Source organism: Microtus ochrogaster, linkage group LG5, assembly GCF_000317375.1.
Source record: "Microtus ochrogaster isolate Prairie Vole_2 linkage group LG5, MicOch1.0, whole genome shotgun sequence".
NCBI classification, from domain to species: domain Eukaryota; kingdom Metazoa; phylum Chordata; class Mammalia; order Rodentia; family Cricetidae; genus Microtus; species Microtus ochrogaster.
The window spans coordinates 18,268,469-18,281,668 of NC_022031.1; the positions used below are offsets into that span (position 1 = coordinate 18,268,469).

General features: G+C 43.8%; 1 protein-coding gene across 3 annotated transcripts in view; it reads right to left on the reverse strand.

The window, feature by feature from the left end:
* Window positions 1-13,200, reverse strand: part of Mtfr1 (mitochondrial fission regulator 1) — a 31,906-nt gene that overhangs the window by 3,748 nt on the left and 14,958 nt on the right. For 2 of the 3 annotated variants that reach the window (XM_026786835.1, XM_005361904.3), the window contains 3 exons: window positions 10,536-10,634; window positions 5,355-5,470; window positions 1,456-1,688 (listed from right to left, as the gene is read on the reverse strand). In XM_026786835.1, the coding sequence (XP_026642636.1) occupies window positions 1,456-1,688; window positions 5,355-5,470; window positions 10,536-10,634 (448 nt within the window). Of the gene's footprint in view, window positions 1-1,455; window positions 1,689-5,354; window positions 5,471-6,951; window positions 7,016-10,535; window positions 10,635-13,200 lie in introns of those variants that run through there. The other variant, XM_026786836.1, reaches the window with a different exon arrangement.

Consider the following 13,200-nt stretch of genomic DNA (forward strand, 5'->3'; position numbering starts at 1 on the left):
AAGAAGAAGCTCAGTTCTGTAAGGAAAATACTGTTCAGTTACTCAGAAATGTCTGAATCTGAGCTACTACTTCACTGAACTCAAACTTACCCAATGGAAACATCCCATTCAAATAAAAGTGTTTTTGAGATTTTAGATGTATCTGTTTGTGACACACAGGATGATCACTCACAACAAAAAAAACACAAAGCAGTCTTTACTCCAAAACATTTGTCCTCAATACACCACTGGACAATTCAGAAAGTATCACAAAAGCTTGCATCATATTAGCTGTGTCCTTTGGTACATGCCTATAATCCCAGCACTCAGAAGACCGCAGCAGGAGGACCACACCACTTCAAGGCCAACATGATCCGGATAATAAACTCCAGGCCAGCTGGAGATTCAGAGGGAAACCTTGTCCCACAAAACAGTGTTACACTTAATTTTCAAACAAAAAAGTAATAAGGTGTTAAAGAAACTCAAAGTTAGCTTTCTCTGCTGCAGAACTGTACTGAGGAGGCTTGGGGGCAACAGTTACCTGTTGAGAATTTTACTGGGAGTGTTCTGATTACAACAAAGACATCTCAGCAAACTCCAACCACCTCCTACTTATGGTAGTTTTCCTTGTCTACCAGCAGAGGGAGGTAAAGAAAACAGTTCCAAGTTAACAGAAGAAAAAGCCAGAACTTGATATACAAAGACATGTCTATGCAAACCACTGAAAGATCACCCTCACCTTCTAGTACTCAGTGCCCAAAGCACCTTTACCCATCATGCCACATTGCATGGGGATTCCAACTGATTCAGGCACAGGGCAGTGAAGAATCTCACTAGGACTGAAGCAACAGGAAAAAACAACCACTTCTTCCAGCAGATTGGCAGGCTAGGATTTCAAGACCATAGTTTCTTCTCCATGGGGAAAAAAACTCAAACTAATTAAACTAACAGTATTTTAGCAAAGTCCTGAATTTGGTTTCTCCTCTAGACAAGAGGAAGAGAATAGCCATTAGGTATCTGCTGTGTGCAATTATTTCCTTTCCATACTTAATGGCACAGGGACTTGGTAACTAACACAGGTACTGTTTTACTCAATTTAGAGCAGGAGAGCGGGGTGAAGTATCAGATGTTTACCTCAGGCCATGCAGGTGTAACCAGCATCTGGCACAAGTCCCACTCAGACACTGGTTCCTTTCACTAAACAGAAAGCCTGAGAGAGGTGTCAAATGGAGGGAGCTGAGTTTCCCATAAAGCAGCCAGCCACTCACAAATAGCACACTTCATTCAGCAGGCATTTCAGTGTTTGCTGAGTGGATTATTCCCTAGCCATCTTCCCAAACACAAAGGTACACGCGCACGCGCGCGCACACACACACACACACACACACACGTCGTCAGGTTCTGCACTAGATGGACTGAATTAGACTAGTTGCTCACACTGTCCTGCCTTCCCAAGCCAATACGGAAGTTACATACCTGCATTAAGACTCTGTTGTTCCTGCAGGGTCACAATCTTGGCAATCTGAGCTCTAAGGGCAGCAAGCTCATTCTCAAGTGCGGAGATCTTCTGCAAGGCCTCCTCACTGGCCAGTGTTGTCTTTGGAGGAGGCTCATCTTGAGACAAGTTTGGTAAAGTAATGTGCGTGCTTGGGGGCTCCTCAGAGCAAGGACGGTCATCCTCAAGGGGAGACTTGGCCCTGACCTCTGCCCTGCAAGGACAACACAAAGGTGGCCATCACAGGACTGTAGAGGAGACATGAGTAGACACGTGTACAATGCCATCACACGAGTGAGCATTCTCCAGCTGCGGGCCAGCACTGCCCCACTCCTTTACCGTCTGCTGCCCCCCCACTGTCAAGAGGCACCACGAGAGCCCAGAAGAGCTGCCGATGCCTTCTAGTGCCAGCATTCCCCAGATCTGACAGAACACATCACACAAACATGGGAACAACATAAGCTGACCACAGCCCAGAAACAGAAAGGTAAAGGGAATCATGTCATTTCCCTCTTAGAACCACGCTGTGAAAAGTCTCAACACTGAAGACCCTGCTCCCTGGGCTCCGATCTGCCAGTCACTAGGAAACATACAAACCAGAAGAGTTCTCCATGAGTACAGGAAGCAGTCCTAATTCCTGGTATAAAGATCGCTAATTCCAAACAGTCTGGACTACACAGTAAGTTGGAAGCCAACCTGTACTACTCAAAAGAACAGAAGCAGTTGCACTGTGAGCAGCTTAAGGACTGCACTTTCCAGTTCCTCCTGGAGAACAATGGCTGAGCAGGCTAACAAAGCTTCAGGAGGTTGAGCCTCAGCCGTCCTCTGCTGAGACCAGTGCATGCACCACGGCCCTTTAGTGAGAGCGGGTAATGTGGCAGCCCACACTATAGAGGTCAGCAAGGTTGGCTTTGTGACACCAGCTACGCTTGGAGATCTCTGAGACAGAAAATAAACTCCCAGGCAAGAAAACTGGGCTGCCACGTTATTCAAACACACAACTTCCCTCGTGGCTTCTCTGTCACATGCAGTCAGACTTTTTCTTAGTTTCTGAGGAAAGATCTCGCTCCCTGCACAGGCAGCCCGGCTTTCAAGGATGCTCCAACCTCTACCCCCAAGTTCTAGGATTACATGACAGTGCCACCAGCCTTATTTTTAAAAAACCCAAATTTACTAATCAGAGGTATTAATCAAGTCCTTTAGCAACACTTTCAAGTTGATATTGCTGTTTTGTTATTACTTGAGAGCTGTGAAAATGACTCTTAGCTTTTGGCATTGGGAACTGAATCTGGGTGTTTTGTCCAAATCTATGAGTAAGTTAAAAGTTTTGCAAGTTGCCTTTCACCTATAAGATTTAAAACAACAAAAAATTCAAGAATAAATGCCTGTTCCCCCCAGTCCTTGGCTCACCTAGTGTCACAGCTGTGACTTTACGTGTTAGGGTTCTAAAGCCTCAGTTACTGCTTCCTTTTTTCCCTTGACACTGAACGACCAGATGATGAAATTCGTTTAAAAGATAGAGTGAAAAATAAACATTCACGAAAACTTCCAAAGGTTTTGCATTCCAAAGGCTGGACGTGGTGGCACATGCCTGTCATCCCAGAACTTGGGAGGATGAAGCCATAGGTCATGAGAACAAGCCTGGCCTACAGAGAAAGCCCATCTGAAGCTGGGGATAAATGTGGTTCAGTCAGGGGAGTACTGGTTCAGCACGCACAAAGCGCCGACTTCAAACCACGTACTACATAAACTGGGCACACAACAGAAGGTGCCTACAATCCCAGGATTCCGGTGGGAGAGGCAAGAGAGACAGGAGTTCAAAATCAAAATCATCCTTCATGACACAACAAGTTCAGTGCCAGACTGGGCTATAGGAGGCCCTGTCTCAGAAAACAGGAGGGTCTGGAGAGGTAATTTAGTTGACAGACAGTTCTTACTGCACACCCTTGTGAAGCTAAGCTTGATCCCTAGAGCCCGTGTGAAAAGCTAGGTGTGGGTGAACACGCTTGCAGCTTCAGCCCTGTGGGGCAGAGAAAGGTGGATCCCTGGAACTCAGTGGCCAGCCAGCCCAGCCTAATCTGCAAGCCCAGGTCTCAGAGAGACTTTGTCTCGAAACACAAGATGGACGGCACTAGAAGATCACCTGAGGCTGACCTCTGACCTCCACACGTTTGTATATGTGCACAGGTATGTCCACACACATGAACAAGCACACATAGCACACACATATACAAAGTGAGGATTACATTTCTACAGAATGACTATAGGTGAATAGTATCCTTCTTTTCATTTGACTGAAATCTTAACAAATATATAAAAAGAAGTATCCAGCACAGATGTTTAAAAAGCAGAAAACAGCTGTGACATTTCGGTTTCACCATGCCATCTCTGCTAGTGAGATTTCTTCTTGTACCTGCTTCATTTGGCTCCCACATACTCTAAGGTAGAAAAGCACAGGCTCCTGGGTAAAGTATGATGTGCTGACATTACCAACTGTATTACTGTGCTGGTTTGTTTTATGTCAACTTGATGCAGTGGGAGTCATCTGAGAGGAGGGAATATCGATTGAGAAATTGCCTCCAGAAACAATGGTGGTTCTCAACCTTCCCAATGCTGAGACCCCAATACAGTTCCTCACGCGATGGTGACCCCAACCATAAAGTTGTTTTTGTTGCTACTTCATAACTAATTTTGCTACTTTTAGGAATAATGTAAACATCTGTGTTTTCCAGGTGTCTTAGACAACACCTGTGAAAAGGCTGTACAACCTACAAAGGGGCCCGTGACCCAAAGCTTGAGAACCACTGCTCCAGACAAGCCTTTTGGGTATTAATTAAGGATTGATGGAGGATGGCCCAGCCCATTGTGGGTGGGGCCATTGCTGGGCTGGCAGTCCTGGGTTCTATAAGAAAGCAGGCTGAGCAAGCCTTGGGAAACAAGCAGGAAGCAGCACGCTCCATGGCTTCTGCACCAGCTACTGCCTCCAGGACCCTGCCCTCGCTGCTTTTGGTGATGAACTGTTCTATGGAACTGTGAATGAAATAAACCCTTTCCTCCCCAAGTTACTTTTGGTTCATAGTGTTTCCTGACAATAGTACCCTTAACTAGGATAATTATCATTCTTCTTTGATGTAAAGAGAAGCCACTCTTGGCTTGACTTTATTTTGAGACAGTCTCAGGTGTCTCAGGCTGACCTTTAAACAAGATCTTCACCCTTTGAGAAACAGCCCTTCCCATCTGTCCCTCTCCTGTTGACCCCTCCGTAGTCAAGCTAACTTCTCGCATCATGCAGGGACTTTCTCCACCTGCGTGGTAGACTTTACACCATCGGTAACCCTGAGTAGCCCTGGCATCTCCTCCAGGACACCAGTGCGCTATTACCTGACTGTGTCTGCTCTTTGGTACCTGGTAAGAGTGAAGGGCATGTGCCGGTAGACTGACTGCACAGCGAATATTCTTTGAGGGCTTCCAAATGGAGAAGCATCTCTAACCCTCTGTCCCCTCATGTAACCCCAACTCATTTTGATACAGTTTTTTAAGAAACATTCTTCAAGTATACAAATTCTCTCTGATCTGATGGATTCCTGTGCTCCAATGACTGTCCTAACTACTACAGTTACCCAGTGTTCATACCTCTTCTGGACCACTCATGCTAGAATGGAACCTCCTGAATGGCAGGAAATTCTGTGGTTCACCAGGACTTAGGGCCTACGTTCCTGAGAACTTTATAAATAGTAAATTCTGAAAACTAAACCACAAAGAAGACTATTCAAGAAAAAAGAGCAGGGCAAGATATTATCAAAGCAGGACCTTAACGTATTCCAACACATCCTTGAAAACAGCAGACACTGCACCTCACCCCAGCAGCCTCCAAACCAACCTGAGTCTTGTTGAACACTCCCCTTCTTCTGTGGCTACCCATCCAACATCAGCAAAAGATGCCACCACGTTCTCTCCCGGGTGGGCGGGGCTCCATTCTGTTGCCTGGCTGGTAAGCTGGAGGTTACAGAGAGAGGAAGTCATTTATCCACACAATTTAACAGTAAGTTAAAACCCAAAGAGATTCCAGCAGCCCAGTAGCTCCCAGGCAGGCCTCCACCAAAGGCTGACTATTCACATCATATGCTACCAAACTGTGCTTCATAACCTAACATTAGCCAATTCTCAGACCATAAATCTTTCATTTTGTTCATCCAAAAGTTTAAGAAAAAGTTTAGAGTCTAAGTATTAAAAATCTGACTCAGAGCTAGGAATGTAGCTTAGCAGTAGGGCACTTTCATGGCCTGCTCGAGGCCGAGCACTCTAGCACCCAAAGCAAACTGAAAAGGATGCCACTGTTCCTGAAAAGATTTGGTGAAGCAAATGTGGAGGGCAGAGTCAACAAACAGGTCCCACCATGGTGAAGGCTGTGTGCACTAGTGATGGCGATGTTAGCACTGTCAGCCCCTGTGGTGAAGGCTGTGTGCACTAGTGATGGTGATGTTAGCACTGTCAGCCCCTGTGGTGAAGGCTGTGTGCACTAGTGATGGTGATGTTAGCACTGTCAGCCCCTGTGGTGAAGGCTGTGTGCACTAGTGATGGTGATGTTAGCACTGTCAGCCCCTGTGGTGAAGGCTGTGTGCACTAGTGGTAAGTTAACATTCTTATCAACCTGACTGCATTCAAGATCAGCCAGAACATTCAATAGACAGAACCAGGGTAGTGAGTTCAAAGCCAACCTGGACACACAGTGTGATCCTGTCTTTAAACAGACAAACAAAAAACCAATTTAAACTTAGTTTAAGTGAGGGGAGAAGATCTGCCCTAAATGTGGCTAAGAAGGAAGCCAGCTGGGTACCAGCAAGTCTCTGCTTTCTGACTGCAGACAAAGGCCTCAGCCAGAGCCCAGCATCTGCTCCTGGACATGACGGAGTGTCCACACTGTGAACAAAACAACCCTCCCTCCCTCCCTCCCTTCCTTCCCTTCTGCCAGGGATCTGGCCACAGCAATGAGGACGGCAGCTAATGCAGTGTTGTTCTGTTCACAGAATCATGCCACAAACAACTTTTCAATGCCTCAGATCTCTTAAATTCTAACTGAGTGTTAAATAGCAAGGGATTAAGTTTAAATTAGCACCATTATAAAAACAAAGAGCAAAGGAAGAGAATTCTCTGGCTAAACGTAAATCTATGGATGAAGAAAAACTATCTTGAAAGAAATACCAAAGAATATGTAGCTGAATTAAATCAAGCTACATTTCTCGTATTATGTGTCAGAGTCAGAAGGCCGGTAGCCAACAAGTAAAAGTTTGCAGGTGAGGGTCTAAAAGTGAAGCTGAGGGGTGGGAGCGTGGCCAGCTGTGGAGCACTTGTCTAGCATGCAACAACCCTAAGGTCAGTCCTAAGGTCAGTCCGCAGTCCAGCAGAAGGAAAGAAACAAACGAGACAATTAGCTTTACAACTGAAGAAAAAGAAACAGAAAGGTCAAAGAGACTTACTAGAGCCTTCATCAGAGAGCTGTACTGGGACTATCCAGTACTCAGACCACCTTTCCCTTGACGCAGGGCTCCACACACCAGACCCTGTGCATCTGTGTGCGTCTGTGTCTTTAGCTATGCTTTATTTTGGAGGCAGGCTGAAAATTCTGTAATTTTTATAGAAAAGTAAAAAGTCTTAAAATCGCCAGGTAGCACATGCCTTTAATCCCAGCACTCGGGAGGCAGAAGTAGGTAAATCTCTGTGCATACCAGGCCATCCTGGTCTAAACAGTAAGTTCCAGGACAGGCTCCAAAGCTACAGAGAAACCCTGTCTCGAAAAACCATTTTAAAAAGTCTTTTTTTTTTTTTTTTTTTTCCAGACAGGATGTCTCTGTGGTTTTGGAGCCTGTCCTGGAACTATGGAACTAGCTCTTGTAGACCAGGCTGGTCTCGAACTCAGAGATCCGCCTGCCTCTGCCTCCCGAGTGCTGGGATTAAAGGCGTGCGCCACCACCGCCAGGCTTTAAAAAGTCTTAAAATCAAAAGTAGATGTTATCTGATGCATGCTCACGAGCTCACCAGTCCGTAATTGCCTACCATTTGGGAAGTCCTGAGCTTGAGTTCCAATGACATAAGAGCATGAGGGTCATTATTCTCAATTACACACAAAGTTTGGGGACACAGCCTGGGATGTGTGACTTTGTTTCAAAAACAAAAAGGGAGAAGAACAGGAAAACAGAGACTTGAGTCGGCGCATGGTGGTGCATGCAATAAGGAGAAAGGATCATGGATTCACATCCGGTCTTGGCTATATAGTCAGACATTATTTCAAACGGGGAAAACAACTGGCCACATTTAAGGATCCAAATCTAATTTTCAAGATTTCATAAATGATTAAGGATCAAACATTGTTTCTAATTTTATGTCTGAGTTCGATTCCTGAGCCTCACATTGTGAGGAAAAAGATAACTCCTGAAAGTTACCCTCTGACCTCCACATGTCTTCCACAGAACATGCATGCATGCATACACAAACATACACACAAATAGAATTTTAAAAGTGTAAAAGCAAAAATAAATAAATAAATAACACCTCCCAGGACTTACTTTACAATCTACCATGTATGTAGACACATGATATGTGGTTAATGATATGAAATGGCAAGGCAGCCTCAAGATCTGTCTCTACACCTTGATCTGATATTCTCCCCAACACAAGCTGTTCACACTTAAGCCAAGTTCAATTGAAAGACAAAAGAAAACTGACCCCAAACTTTTCAAAAGGCCATTTCAGGTTCTGCTGGACAAGAACCATTCACTGAGTGCCGTAAGCATGACATGGGAAAGGTGATTTCCAGGACAACTCAGGGAAGTGCAGACCAAGGAGAGGAGGGCCACTGGCAAGGGGGACCGAGGCCAAGCGCTTCAAGCATGGTTTGGATGTCACTGCCAGGAGCATGCATGGACAACATGAGACATCTGAAAACAAAGGACTTACTCTTGGTTCGCAGGAAGGTCCTGTCCTCTCAAAGTTACTGTTAGCAGAAAAGATTAAAGAGTGAAGATATAGAAAATGGAGAGTAGACACTGTGGTTTTAAAGTTTTAAGAAATTCAATGAATTTCTTAATTTCAAAAACAGTAACTCAGCCAGGCGGTGGTGGCGCACGCCTTTAATCCCAGCACTTGGGAGGCAGAGGCAGGCGGATCTCTGTGAGTTCGAGACCAGCCTGGTCTACAAGACCTAGTGCCAGGACAGGCTCCAAAGCTACAGAGAAACCCTGTCTAGAAAAACCAAAAAAAAAAAAAAAAAAAAAAAAAAAAAAAAAAAAAAAACCAGTAACTCAAATCTCAATTATCTCTTAGAATCCTACCACAACACCGTTGACTAAGTGAACCTATCCTGACAAGGTGAAATGGTTCTGAGAAACGGACTTTAACAGAATGGGTAGTGTCCATGGTGGACTGGCCTCCAGGACAGCTGTCTATACACACCAAAACACAGCAGGCTTGGGGCACCTGCTCTAAAACGGCTTACGTATTTACATATATGTCCATATCCACCCACACACTTCAACCATTCATCTCAAGATTGCTTTGTAACACCTAACACGGTTTAACTACTATAGTCTGTTTATGCTCTGTCTATATGGTTTTGTAGTTTGGAAGACATTTCTGATCCTAATCCTAACCATGGGTTTACTAACATATTTGCTTGTTTAGGGAGGATATCAACACCTAGCAAAAAGTACAAGCTTCAAATCTGTTAGAGAAAAATGGGCCATTTTCTTTAAGTGGTCATTCTGCTTCCACATCGATGGGTGACCTGTAATGGAAATGTAACTCTTTACTTGTGTAGTTATAGAACTTTTCCACTTCTAAAAAAACCACTCCTCAAAATTCAAGCAAACAGTCAGGAACAGAATTACCTACCAGAAAGAACAGTCAAGATTGAATTACCCCAGAGGCCTGTTAGTTGCAGAAAGTGGGATCCAAACTAACCATCCTACCATCAACTCCTACCCAGGTTATTCCAAATTATTTATTAGTGTTTATGATCACCTGCATGTGTGTGTTCTTAAGTTTAAAACATTAACAATGCACTTCCATTCCAGGGCTCATTGTTTTGTTTCCATTTTTGTTACAGAAACATGGTATCATTATGTAGCCCAGGCGAGCCTGTAACTCCTGATCTTCTTACTTCAGCATCTGAAGTGCTGGGTACCAGGAGTGTGTATGCCCAGCTCTTCTGTCTTTACTTCATACAATTTAGAAATCCATCAAAACACAAACTTCAAGTCCTTCACAGTGAGGAACACTTATTGCCGGAAAGGAAACACTCATGATTTCTACATTTACTTATTTACTTAGTGTGTGTGAGTGTGTGTTTGTGTGTGTGTGTGTGTGTGTGTGTGTGTGTGTGTGTGTGTGTGTTTGTGGCACTGTGAGTAGCCAACAAGAGGACAATTTAAGAGTCTCTTTTCTCCTCCCACCATGAGGGTCCTGGTATCAAAATCATCATGTCTGTTGTCTTGCTGATCCCAAGAAACATTTTAAGTGCGAAAGGTCAAGAATCTTCCTAGCATACCAAAGCCCTCAGGTCCACCACAAAAAAAAAAAAAAAAAAGACTTCTTTAGCTGTAATATTAGATAACCACCCAAAGGCCAAATAGGTTCAAGGTCACCGGGGAATTACCACCTGTCTTCTCACAGTTTCCCAGAGCTTCCCCTAGGCATCTCGAGGAGGATAACTGTTGAAGATCCGGAATAAGCACTTCAGAGGAACTAAAATTAGAAAGGCCTCACTGCTAATCCTCTGTTTCAGGGTTATTAATAGGAGAAAGCCTCAAAAACAAGTCAGTACTTCCAAAGCACCTTGCCCGTTCACATTTCCAAGGCCCTTATTACCATAAAAATCTAAAAAACAGCCTTTAATCCCAGCACTCCGGGAGGCAGAGGCAGGCGGATCTCTGTGAGTTAGAGGCCAGCCTGGTCTACAAGAACTAGTTCCAGGACCAGAACCAAAAGCTACGGAGAAACCCTGTCTCAAAAAATAAAAAAAAAAATAAAAATAAAAAATCTGAAAAACACAAGATACAGTACCTACCTGAAACTGAACTCTTGGACACTGAATAAGAGACAAGTTGGTACCAATCTTCCTTACGATACTTCGAGATGAACCATATGGCTTTCCAGACCAAAGTACCTAAGGAAATAGGGAAAATCAAACATTTACAAAACTTCTCAAACTGCTAATACAATACACTAGCTACTGAGTGCTAACACATTAATCACAGTATCAGAATGTTCCAAGTGTTCTAGGAAATAAGCTACTATTTCTCAATTCAAAATTGAAAGGATAGCTAGACAGACAGACGCTTGGTATTAAAGTGATAAAGCCTAATATACTATATAGAAATAGAGTAGTATTTATGTGCATGTGTGTGCGCGCGAGCGCGTGTGCTCAGACGTCTGTGACTTGGCTTGCATGTGGAGGTCGAAGAACAGCTCTGCTGAGTCTCCTCTCTTGCTACTTTCTGTGACTTCTGGGGATCAGACTCAGGCTGTCACCCCTGGGCAGCAAGAGCCATCTCAGCAGCCAATAATATCCTCAAGCAAACTTAATACCACATTGGGAGTACAAACTAATTTCTTATGTTTCTACAGAGGAAATGCTACCTATCATATTTTTAGTTTTATAATTTAAAAAAAAATCAAGACTTTGGAAACGTGAGCCATTTTTGTTATAATGATTTTTCAAATTAAATCCAGAATCAGCATGAAGCTTGAGGAGTGATTTTGTGATGAATGTCATCTGCTACACACAAGTGACAGACCAAAACAAACATCAGTGGGGACAGATGCAGCCACACTGGCTCCTTCTTCAAGGGCCCTGTCTTTAAGGCCTATGAAAACGCTATGTGAGTTAGGAGCTGCCACAATGAGGGCTACTTTCCGTGAGCAAAAGCAGTGTCCTAGAGCACACTGAAAGACTGCACAGAAACGTGAGTGACTGCAATGCCACCTGTAACATCACCTTTTCCTACCCATGCTGAGTGCGTGCCCATCTGAAAGCCTAGCCTGGAGAGGTACAGAACGCAGTAAGGCACTAAGAGCAATTTAAAAAAACATACTGTATTCAAACTTTCATAGTCAATTACCTCTCAATACTAAATAAATTAAATACCAATCAGAAAGATAAAAATGGACAGTTCCCTTTTTAAGGTCTGCCAAAATTCTAATTTAAAGAATGAAATTACGCTAATATACTAGTGTAATTAGAATACTAACTAATGAACCAACGGGAACTTTATGCCCAGCAGCTGGTTTCCACTTACTGTGGTGGCTGCTACCACTAACTCAAACCAGACCTCACACCAATCTCTACGCATGTACAGCATATGAGAAACACTTACAGAAACAGTTTAAATTCTCAAATTTAGCAATCAAATCCAACTTAGTACGCTAATATGTGTGAGTCAAAGTGAGGTTTGTGGGGTACAAATGGTACCCCCTTAGGCATCTGCCTCACATTTTTAAAACTTTTCTATCATATACGTTCCTGGTTTCACTAACTTTTACCTGGGAGAATTCTAGAAAATTGGCTATAAGAGCCAACAAAACCCGGAATTCTTCCTTTATAAATGTAGCTAAAACTTACAGCACAATTTGGACAACTAAAATATGAATTAAGTAACAACGAATTTAAGAGGTAAAGCTACCCAAGCTTTCAAGTACATGTCAATGCGCCAAGGACTAGAGGGCCATTAGCAGTCTTCAGTCCACAAGGACCAGAACTTTTTATTTATTTATTTATTTATTTATTTATTAAAGATTTCCGTCTCTTCCCAGCCACCGCCCCTCACTTCCCTCCCCCTCCCCCTCCCCCAATTAAGTCCCCCTCCCTCCTCAGCCCGAAGAGCAATCAGGGTTCCCTGCCCTGTGGGAAGTCCAAGGACCACCCACCTCCATCCAGAACTTCTGAGAGGAAACAGTTCCCACCGCTCTCAGAGCAACGGAAGAATCAATCACCAGTCAAGAAACAAAAGTCACTAGAAGACAGTCATTGCGCTAACTTTTTACCTGGTACATTGTAATAGGTCTTGATCTTTTAAAACAAAACCCATAGGGCAATGGTGACCACACCGCTCACTCATTTCCAGTCTCTCCCATTTAGTCCTGGAGCCAAAATTCTACTATGATGTAGGAGAAATGGAATGTTATTTGTGCATCATAATGTGACAATTACCTATCTGCAGTAAACCCCCAGCTCTCTAGGAAACAAGCTCCTGCCTAGAGAAGAGGACAAAAAGTTCACAAAGGAAAACTCCGAGAGGACCTGCTCAGGTCAGCAGCCAGAGCTTCTGCCAGCTTCCAGCAACCCTCACCAGCATCTTCCCATCTGTTTATTACCAGGGACAAAGAATGCCAGGTGCTTTCGGGAAGAGAAGTGGCCAGTGATTCAGCTTTTAATTATAATGAATAAGTAAACTGTGTGGGTTCTGCCTAACAAGTCAGCACAGACTGCTCTGTGTCACTATTTTGTTTTTTTTTTTAGCACACACAGCAGACTAACAATGTTGCTCTTCTGATCCTTGAGAACTGCCCCGCACTTCATAAGACAACAGAATGAAGCAAGGGTCTAAGTCATAATGGCTGGGATGTTTAGAACAGTCACAGCCTCCATTAGATGGTAAGGAATGAGAGGAAGGAGCCGCTAACTTCTAGGAAGTCTGGTGCCAGACCCTTATCCTCTTTTTTTTTTTTTTTTT